This window comes from Lytechinus pictus, chromosome 3 (assembly GCF_037042905.1).
Source record: "Lytechinus pictus isolate F3 Inbred chromosome 3, Lp3.0, whole genome shotgun sequence".
In the NCBI taxonomy this organism is placed as follows: domain Eukaryota; kingdom Metazoa; phylum Echinodermata; class Echinoidea; order Temnopleuroida; family Toxopneustidae; genus Lytechinus; species Lytechinus pictus.
The window spans coordinates 81281324-81292268 of record NC_087247.1 but is presented as its reverse complement, the minus strand read 5'-3'; the positions used below and the strand labels follow the sequence as shown (position 1 = coordinate 81292268).

The window sequence follows — 10945 nt, the reverse complement described above, 5'->3', positions numbered from 1 at the left end:
TCGAAACTAGACTTCTATACCAGAACTTGAACTATGCTTTGACAAAGTAGAAGGGTGATTCCTACCTTTGCCATGAGAGCAGTACCAAATCCTCCTTGATAATTATTACTTGATGGAACTCCTTCTATTACCCCTGGAACAGGATTGTAGGTATCTACAGACCAGCAGCGACCAGTGCTTGTACTTAAGATATCGGCTAATATCTTCTTATCTAAACCTAACCTGTAATCATAAGAACAGTATAAAACAAACTTTTTGAAATTGTCCCTTGTTATACTGGGATTAACAATTAAAAAAACTGATAAGCTAATACTCAAATTCAAATCAAACTCAGAGTAATGAGACCCAATCAGATGTCCAAGGATTACTGCAATCCATTTTCTTGCGTACTGAAAATTAGAACTACTTTCAAGAGAACTTGAAAAAATTCAACTCTTACCATCATGTGAAGCAAATAAGGCAAAGCTCTTTGCCAAGACATTGATGCTTTCAGATGGCATTTTTTTCAACTTCCAATTGTCTGTTGCTGTTTCTACATGCATACATGGATTGTCTGACCCCAGAGCATCCGACTTAAAAAACCACCAAGAGCAGGTGAAGGCACCTCAGTGTAACAGGATTGTTGCAGGGAAAATGTTATTGGGGCCATTCTTTACATTTGTTAAGTAAAATATTTCTTTAACCCGAAACTGGAAATATAATCAAGAGAATACAACTCTATATAATCATATATGTTGTCATTATGACACTTGAAGGCCAAACATAATGGGTCTGATGCATAAAAAGTAGCAATTGCTTCAAGCACAAGCAAATGCTAACCAAGCGAAAGATCATGCCTCCGCAATTGCTTTATTTCATATGCATAACCCTTTGCTTTTGCTTAAACCCTTTTCTTGCCTTCAGAAGGCAATCGCTAGTGGTTTCAACAATAGCGATATCAGAAAAGGCAGGACAAAGGAGTGGCAGTGCAAATTACCGCTTCTTTCATAGAACATTTTTGTCTCACCTGCATAGCAGAGTGAGACTATAGGCGCCGCTTTTCCGACGGCAGCGGCGTCTTAACCGAAGGTTAAGTTTTTTAAATGACAGCATAACTTAGAAAGTATACGGACCCAGTTCATGAAACTTGGCCATAAGGTTAATCAAGTATTACTGAACATCCTGCCTGAGTTTCATGTCACATGACCAAGGTCAAAGGTCATTTCGGGTCAATGAACTCAGAACAAGTTGGGGGGATCATCATCAAAATCTTAACCTAAGGTTAAGTTTTTGAAATGTCATCATAACTTAGAAAATATATGGACCTAGTTCATGAAACTTGGACATAAGGTAAATCAAGTATCACTGAACATCCTGCATGAGTTTCACGTCACATGACCAAGGTCAAAGGTCATTTAGGGTCAATGAACTTTGGCCGAATTGGGGGTATCTGTTGAATTACCATCATAACTTTGAAATTTATGGATCTGATTCATGAACCTTGGCCATAAGGTTAATCAAGTATTACTGAACATCCTGCCTGAGTTTCATGTCACATGACCAAGGTCAGAGGTCATTTCGGGTCAATGAACTCGGACCATGTTGGGGGAATCATCATCAAAATCTTAACCTAAGGTTAAGTTTTTGAAATGTCATCATAACTTAGAAAATATATGGACCTAGTTCATGAAACTTGGACATAAGGTAAATCAAGTATCACTGAACATCCTGCATGAGTTTCACGTCACATGACCAAGGTCAAAGGTCATTTAGGGTCAATGAACTTTGGCCGAATTGGGGGTATCTGTTGAATTACCATCATAACTTTGAAAGTTTATGGATCTGATTCATGAGACTTGGACATAATAGTAATCAAGTATCACTGAACATCCTTTGCAAGTTTCATGCCACATGACCAAGGTCAAAGGTCACTTAGGGTCAATGAACTTTGGCCAAATTGGGGGTATTTGTTGAATTACCATCATAACTTTGAAAGTATATTGGTCTAGTTAAAAAAAAACTTGGACATAAGAGTAATCAGGTATCACTGAACATCCTGTGAGAGTTTCAGGTCACATGTTCAAGGTCAAAGGTCAATGAATTTTGGCCATGTTGGGGGTATTTGGTGAATTACCATCATACATGTATCTCTCTAAGTGTATTAGTCTAGTTCATAAAACGTGGATATAAGAGTAACCAAGTATCACTGAACATCTTGTGCGAGTTATAGTAGTTGTCAAAGTCAGCACTGCTGCTATATTGAATCGCATGATGCAGGTTAGACCGCCAGAGGCATTCCACTTGTTTCCTTACATGTGGCGTCAAACTAACTTGTTTCTATTTAATAAATTTATGTTTTGACATTTTGTTTGCATCTACTAAGAAGAAAACATGTTCATGTAGGCTACTGGACACCATTGGGTTCTCTCTCGGGTGCATAAACATGATTAAAAAGCACGTACGCCTTGATGAAAGCTGCTCTGACGGAGCTTGAAAAAAACCCAAGCTAAATGTGCGCTTAATGCATACACTTTTTAGCAATAGCTTAATCGCCAAGGAAATGCTAGCAGTCAGCGACTACTTGAACTTACTAGCAAAAGCATTTGCTCGCTCATTTTTATGCATATGGAATTAAGCAAAAGCAAATGCTACTTTTTATGCATCTGACCCAGTAACAGAGGTAATAAGAAATACTGTACCTTGTACCAAGATTCATGACTTCAGATACACCAATCATGGAGATGGCCAGTAACATGTTATTGCATATCTTTGCTGCCTGCATCATAAAGAAAATTAACATCTCAATATATATAACCATTGTTGAAGTAATGATATCATAATCTCAAAACACGGTCAATACATGTAATTCAAAACGCTTTTATAAGTTCATATAATTTTGGTGTGTTATCGTTAAGTGGTTCTGACTCTGGTCTTTCAAACAGAGGGTCATTTTTCAAATCCCAGCCCTGGCACGTTTTCCATCAGCAAGATATTCATCCACATTGTGTTACACTACAGCTAGAAGAGGTAAATGGGTACCTGGTAGGATTAATTCCTTGAATGCACCGAGTGCTGTTGATAGAGCGGAAGTTCAACCTTAAGCCTGGGTAATAATTGCTGCACTTTGTAACCTCTAACAAAAAGTGCTATATAAATCCCAATATTATTGTTGTTATAAAGCTTTCTAAGATTTAGTAATCAACTATATGTACAATAGTATATTTTCTTTTGCTTTAGACTTTGCTTCAGAGATTCAGTCGATGTACATGACATCATCATTACAACCACCATCACCACCACTAATTCCAATTTGTGGAAAAGGACAAGTACCAAACAAATGTAAAAAAGAAAGGCAATAAATCCTCATACCACTCTCAACATACCTCTCCTGTACCTACTGCTCCTGTATGCCACACCTTTTTACCCATATTGAGTAATAGTTCCTCAGCAGCAACAAACTCTTCAGTCTTACCTCCAACCATGAATGTCAACATACCATCTCGAGCAGCATTCACACCTATGATTACCAACAAAAAATAAAATTTCACACTTCAAGAATCCTTTCACAATAACATACGCGAGCGTCGCGTAACGTTGAGGAAGTACAATAAGAAACAAGATGGCGGCGTAAACATCGGGCAAGTCTCTTCCGTCTTTTCACAATATTTTTTCATTTTTTTGATGAATTCTTGTTTTAAAAATAACAACGAGAGCGTAGAAATGTCGGAAATGAAGTTTTATCCCATGTACATGATTTAGAGCTAGATCTTTTAGAAGGATAGTAGAACTGAAATATATTACACTCGGGTTGTTCTGTGAAAAAACAAGATATGTATATAGCTTGAAAATCATTTACAGTATGCTACAAAATTGTTCATTCAATAGTTATACAGAATGTTAATCTTTTCATATAAATGGTAAATACATAAGTCATAACTCACTCTGACAAATAAAATACTACATTGAGGAAATCCTAGTGAAGCTAATCAAGTGCATTGGTCATGCACCTACTTTACTACACCTCTATCTGTATGTATCTAATATTTTCAGGTTATCATGTTGGCACAAATATACATACCACCTGACACAGGTGCATCCATGAATGTAGCTCCTTTCTTCTCTGCTATTGCTGCTACATCTTTAGATACCTGAGGGTCAATCGTACTGCTATCTATCAATAATGTACCTGGCTTTACTGACCTGTACATGAAGAAAACAAATTATCCTCAATAAATAAGGAGTGGGTAACAAGAACAACAATAGTCTGCTTCCTTTAGACTTTTGAAGATGTGGTTGACAAAACCAAAGAGATTACCTTCAAATGCTGTACTTAGTCATACAATGTAAAGAGTAATGTCATTCCCATTTCATGGTAAAAAAAATAATGCTTTTTTGTGCCAGATGCGGAAATGAATTTGAATTGAATTAAACTGGCCTTTCAGTTCTAAATAACCTACTTGGCAGATGATGAGCGATATCAGTTGTCTAGGTTCACAGCTGAACAAGATATAACTTCCTTGACCCTCAATCACATAAACAAATTTTGGTCAAATTTCCATAACATATCAATAATCAAACTTAAGTATAGTAATCGGAAAGGTGTAAAATATGTTGTTGTTTTTTCTTTGTGCAGTGCATAATGAACCAATCCACTTTATCTTTTTTTTGTGATTTCATAATACAGTAAACAAAATATCCCTTAGGTACATTTTATAATCATTATTTTCATATCAGATTTGGACAGTCTCTTAAATAAATAAATCTTTATGATCATGAAAGAATGATAGGACCTTGTTTACTTAAAGGGGAATCCAGCCTTGGTCATAAAATGTTGTGTTGCAAAGGAGAAAGTTTGAAAGAAATCCGAAAAAAAAAAGATCCCTAAGACTATGTAGATTTCAAATTGGCAACTGGCTAAGTAAATTATGACAAGTCATAACTTTGACTTTCCCATAAGCCATGTACTTAATTATCAGGAGGCAGTAATCTAAATATATCCAGGCCCCAGGTAGTAGGCCGATATTGTTTTATGTCCTTATGAAAGAAGAATATAATTTAAAATGAAACTTTTGAAAAAGTGACATTTTAGCCATTTTAAGTATTGAGTACATGGAAGAGTAGTCCTTGCCTCACATCACTATGACATAACATATGCAGCCAATTTAAAGTCTCCATGGGCATAGTGATTACTAATTTTTACAATTCATAACTTCATTATTTATTGCTCGATATTGTTCAAACTTTCACCTCTCAATTTGTCTGAGTTTTCTGTGTAAACAACAAAACAAGTTATGATGTTATTGTCAAGCCTTTAAAAGGGAACAAGTGCCTTACGATAAAATTCCATTTTCTCCAGTATAAACTTCCAAGACATTTGGACTAGAAGGCAGCATGGTGATGATACGATCAGCTTTCTGAGCTACATCAGCTGGAGTATCTCCAACCTGGGCACCAAGGTCAGCTAGATCAGCTACAGCTTCAGGATAAACATCATTGACAACAACTGGATAGCCCTTGTTGATAAGATTCTTAGCCATGTGAGCCCCCATGTTGCCTAAACCTATGAAGCCTACAGGTGCCATGGATGCCTTTCAAGTGAGATAACGGGAAAATGAAAATTAGATATGATAATCTACCTTTGATAAATGTCAGCAATGATACATATAAAGCTCGTAGTAGCCAACTCTAAATTAATTGTAATATCAGAGTCAATTTGCAATTATCTTTAATTTTGTGCTCATTAGAACACATCTTATTTTATTTTATTTTTACAATGTACTCTCATATAATGAAAATACACACTAAAAACAAAAATACTTTTTATAAGAGTAAATAAAGTATAAGAATATAAAGGCAACGTACTGCATCTCAACAAAATGTCTTGTTTTTCTTCTTTACAAGTACCTTGGTAAAAAAAAATAATAAAAAAATCTTGAGCAAATAAATTACTTACCATACTCTTGGCTGGTACCATCACAACGATTGGAATAGCAAATAAAAGGGGAAAAAGAAGAAGAGAGAACTAAAGATTATATGAAATATGCAACTTAAAGGACATCTACAGGCCTATCTTTGAAAGCCACCAATTTCCTTTATTTAGATTGTTAGGGGGGAGGGCAAGAAAAATTGGCATATGCAAAGGAGAAACACAGTTGTTGTTTCAACAATCAAGCAATTAATTAAGTGTTTAAGTGATTTCAACTGCTGAAATTGATCATTGTCTGGTGTGTCAGTATCTGTCTGGTTACAGCAATTTGCCATATTAAATCTAGATCTATTAAAATACTATGAACTATATTCTGAACTTTGGTTTAACTTAATCTTTTGTCTCAGTTTGGGTTGAAATCAAGGGATGCAAACTAAAACTGATTAAAATTTGTTTACAGTGTAATAATAATTATTTATAATTAAAATTTAAATGTAATTTGTTAAATAATAATTTTTATCTATAAATTGTTCTTCAAAATGGCATTTTGTAAGATTGCTCATCGAAGCTACGTCATAACGAAGCGGTTCAAGGGTCAAGCCTATTGTATTTGTGGTGTTTACGAATGGATTGAGGGATCTACACCAGATTGGTCTGGTAAGAAACCTCAAATTTTTCATATTTAGAATTAACAGATATTTCGTACCTTCATATGCATTAGGCGTATAAAGGTGTATAGATAAATAAAATCCAACAAATTTTCTACAAGAGTTCTAATTATAGAAAGAGTAACATAAGGGAAATTGTGGCTTCATATCATTCGGTAAGTTTCATAGGAAACATTAATGTCTATAACAGGTCGTAATCTAGTGTCTACATGTAAATAATAAAAAAATACCATGGAAGTTTTGCGGGTGTTGTGCCTTGTACTTTCCTGTGCACGACGCCCGAGTTGGAGTCTTCAGGGGCGTAACAGGGGTCGGTGGCCAGGGGGGGGGGGGGGGGGGGCAAGAGCCAAAAATTTCCCGGTAGTATCATGGTATGAACAGGATTTTTTCTGATTGTACCTCAAGCATTAGGGCGAAGCTCAATGCATGATAAGTACAAAAAAGAGGGGGCACAGCATGGCGCGTGCAACAAAAAGTTGCTTAATATAATTCCTGAGCGAGCGAGAAAAAAAATCACCTTTTCATGAGAATCTAACTTTGAGATTGATTTTGACATGGTATTCAGAAAATAACATATCTTTACTTCCATTCCTTTTCTTTCAATTCATCTGTTCTTCGTTCTCGGTTGTGGAACTTTTGGGGGCCAGTGCTATGCGGATCGGGTCCGGGGCAATTGCGGCACCAGGATTTTAACCTCGGGGAGGCAAACGAACATTTGGAGGGCGGGGCAACACACAAATATTTTGCCTATGTCTCAAAATCGAGCAAGAAGTGCAAGGTATTATGTAGAACCTACTGACTTGAAAAGGGACCTGTTAAGGACTAGACAGGAATAACCGTCGTTTCTGGGGATTATTTAACAATTTCTGACATTTTACTATAATCCCCATTCACCTATGAATGGGTGAGTGGAGCCAATAACGCAGTTCAGCGGAACAACCAAAATACAGAGACTGAAGCTTTTGGTCTAGTTAAGGACTAGCTGTTTGCATTGGGTCATGAAGATGATATCTCACCAAATAAATAATGCGAGCGCGAAGCACAAGCTGAAAATTTTTGGTATCCTGAGATGATAACTACACATTCTACAAGCACTTTTTGTAATCATGAACGGGATGGCTATCTATTGATGTGAGCGCGTAGCGCAAGCTGAACATTTTTTATTTATGAAAATTATGAATACGCAGGATGTGTACCTCGCTAAAACGTAAAAGTAAAACGAATAATGAAAACTCTAGTCTCTAACTTAGTCTAATTGCGAGAAACATATCGACTTGAACATTGGATTTTTAAGCGCCATGTGAACAGATAATTTACTTATCTCAGTCAACAGTGCGAGCGTGTTGGGAGCCAACACAGTGAATGGACATGATGGATGAGAAAGTTTTCAAAACTTAAAGAACGAAAGAGCTGTTTTGCTTTTGGAGCACTTTCCAGCTTTTTTCTTGTCTTGTTGGGTTAAGTCGGCCTTGCTTGGCTTGACATATATGGGCAAGTCCAAGAATTCGCGCGCGTTACGTATGGGACATTTCAGAGGCTTTAATGACCTGAAAAATAGTGTTAAATGACTTTGATTAAATTGAATACCCTCATGATGGTAGACATCTAGGAGAAGAATAATCATGCAAAAAATTGTGTCATATGGCCTTGACCTTTTAGAGAGAAAAGATGTGCCGTTACGTATGGGACGCAGAAAAAAGACAATTTTTATAACCTTTTTTTTAAGTTGAGAATTCTCTGAAAGTATTTCATTTGACAGCTTGTAACTTAGTGTGATAGAAGTCTGTACACTCTAGTATATCTATGGCAAGTTTCATGTCATAAGCCAAAACCCTCTAATTACAGACTCTAATTAATGACATGTTACGTATGGGACAGTTACGTATGGGACATTTTGTCCCCATAGAGAATGTACATAATTTTCCCCATAATTTCAAAAATCCAAATAATCAAAAATAGGGAAATATCAAGAGTTTTTTTCTTTTAAAATGTCCTATTGGGACATATTTGATATGACTGAAAAGAAAATTAGCCATTTCAACATTTTTTTTTCTTGTTTTTCATGGTTTCATGAATTTCTTATGTATTTCTATTGTTTTTTATTTTTTTCATATTGTTCCATTTTCACAGTTTTTTCACTTTGATTGTTTTCATCAATCAGTATTCATAACAAATTAGTCTTTAAACACTAAAGAAAAGGTAAATAATCACTTTTTAGAGCACTCTTGAAATTGGTTTTTCTCCATTCACTTCGTACACAAATCTCCCCATTGACATTGTGTGTAAATGTCCCATACGTAACATGTTGTCCCATACGTAACAATTTTTTAATTAAGTTTTAATTAAAAAGTAAACTTTATTTTTGAAATTTTTTATGATATAACAATTTCCTACTTAATGAATTAGAACTTCCCAGAGATACAACAATACAAGTATTGTATTATGAGAAATAACTTAAAAAAACATCCTCAAAATGTTACGTATGGGACATTCCATCCTTGGACAAGACCTAATTTGCATATTTAATTAGATGACACCACTTTTTTCCCCAAAAAGTAATAAGATGTTATGGGGTCCATGTCCCACCTATGACTAAATCTTACAAGTTTTGTTTTGATTTTCTATGAGTTTTTATAATTGTCCCATACGTAACGCCCATTTTACCAATTATGCAAATTAGGTGCCCCAAATTAGCATAAATATGTATATTATCAAATTTTTCTTTATGAAATTTAAAAATTCAACATTTGGGCTTTCTTACCCCACCAAAGATAACTTCTTAAATTAAAGATGAAATTTTGCCTTCTCGGTAGCCAGGCGGCTTCTAGAGAGTAAAAATCATTTACTAACGTAAGGTTACTCTCATAGTCATACGAAGCCAGGCTCGCGTCCGTAACGTTGGGGAAGTACAATAAGAAACAAGATGGCGGCGTAAACATCGGGCAAGTCTCCTCCGTCTTTTCACAATATTTTTTCATTTTTTTGATGAATTCTTGTTTTAAAAATAACAACGAGAGCGTAGAAATGTCGGAAATGAAGTTTTATCCCATGTACATGATTTAGAGCTAGATCTTATAGAAGGAAAGTAGAAATCTCGGGGGTGAAAGTTTCAGGTTTTGGCTGGCTTTGTGTGGGTCTATGAGATAGAAGGCCTGGCTTCGTATGAGAGTAACCTTACGTTAGTAAATGATTTTTACTCTCTAGAAGCCGCCTGGCTACTTCTACTAACTGAGTTCTAGGTAGACCAAAAGCTTCGGTCTCTGTTATGTTGGTTGTTCAGCTGAACTCCGTTGGCTTCACTCAACCAAATACAGAGGAGAATTAAAAAAAAAAAAATGTTAAAAAACTCCTCGAAACAGACGGCTGCCAGCTGTACTCTAAGTTCTAGGGTGACCTTTTCTTGGACTTGCCCACATGCAGACTTGCTGTACTCCGCCAACACTGCTTTAGTAGGATGTTTATGACAAAATTTATATGATGGTGGGCCCCAAGTCTGCGCACCTAACAATTTGAGTTAAGATTTAACATGAATTTCTTCTTATTTCACAAAATCTTTTGGTTAATAATATTCCTTATATTATTATTAGTAAGTGTACCAAATTTCTCATTAAAAAATGAAAGAAAATATAGGATTTTCTTGAAAAAACCTCGGGCTGTCATTTTCAGATTAAAAAAAAAAAGGTTCCCCATGTCTGCGCACTCATTCACTTTGCACACGATTCGGGGATTTTGATGAGAAAGGCTGCATTTTGAGGCCTTTATATGAAATGCCCTAAATTCATTATTTTCCATCATTTTGAGTCGAATTTTTTTATGAATACCTGTCTAAGTATTGCATGTGTAGAGTTCGTGCTCGTTGCGTATCTAGTTTTACTAGAATAGAAAAGTAGAATCGCGCAGAAACGCGTGTGCGCTGATATTGATAAGGGGGACTGCGCAGACTTGTTGGGGGAACTTGCCATACTACACAGTTTTCTTTCTCGAAATTTCAACACCTGGACACCCAGATTCTGATTCAGAAACCATGGAACTTTGGAAGTGGACCAAGAAGGAAGGCCAAGCCCAAGAAACCGCGAAATATGGCCATTCTCTACACAAAAAGCAAGGGATGGGACCAAAGCAAAGAGTTCGCGAATAATCGGGAATATTTCCCAAAACTTTGGTAGATCTAACTCTAAGTTAGAGTGTTAGACCCTAATTTTCAGAGATCAAAATTCTCACCTGATGTTTCTCTGTGGTTGCAGCATTCCAGTAATCTAGATGATACCAATGGAAAAAGTCTGGAACTTCGAAATACAGTAGAAGTTGCGGATAACATTTTGTTTCTCTCAATTCAACTCAACTCTCGAAGGGGTATACCAACGAACGTAGA

The 10945-nt window shown here is 36.0% G+C and overlaps 1 protein-coding gene across 1 annotated transcript in view; it reads right to left on the bottom strand.

Annotated features, from left to right (window-relative positions):
• The window catches only part of LOC129256627 (3-hydroxyisobutyrate dehydrogenase, mitochondrial-like), a 13965-nt gene extending 3020 nt beyond the window's left edge, over positions 1 to 10945 (bottom strand). The window contains exons 1-7 of the mRNA XM_054894784.2: positions 10795 to 10945; positions 5933 to 5943; positions 5314 to 5567; positions 4058 to 4179; positions 3363 to 3496; positions 2679 to 2755; positions 66 to 222 (exon numbers count right to left, since the gene is read on the bottom strand). Of these exons, the coding sequence (XP_054750759.1) occupies positions 66 to 222; positions 2679 to 2755; positions 3363 to 3496; positions 4058 to 4179; positions 5314 to 5567; positions 5933 to 5943; positions 10795 to 10891 (852 nt within the window). The 5' untranslated portion in view covers positions 10892 to 10945. The remainder of the gene's footprint in view (positions 1 to 65; positions 223 to 2678; positions 2756 to 3362; positions 3497 to 4057; positions 4180 to 5313; positions 5568 to 5932; positions 5944 to 10794) is intronic.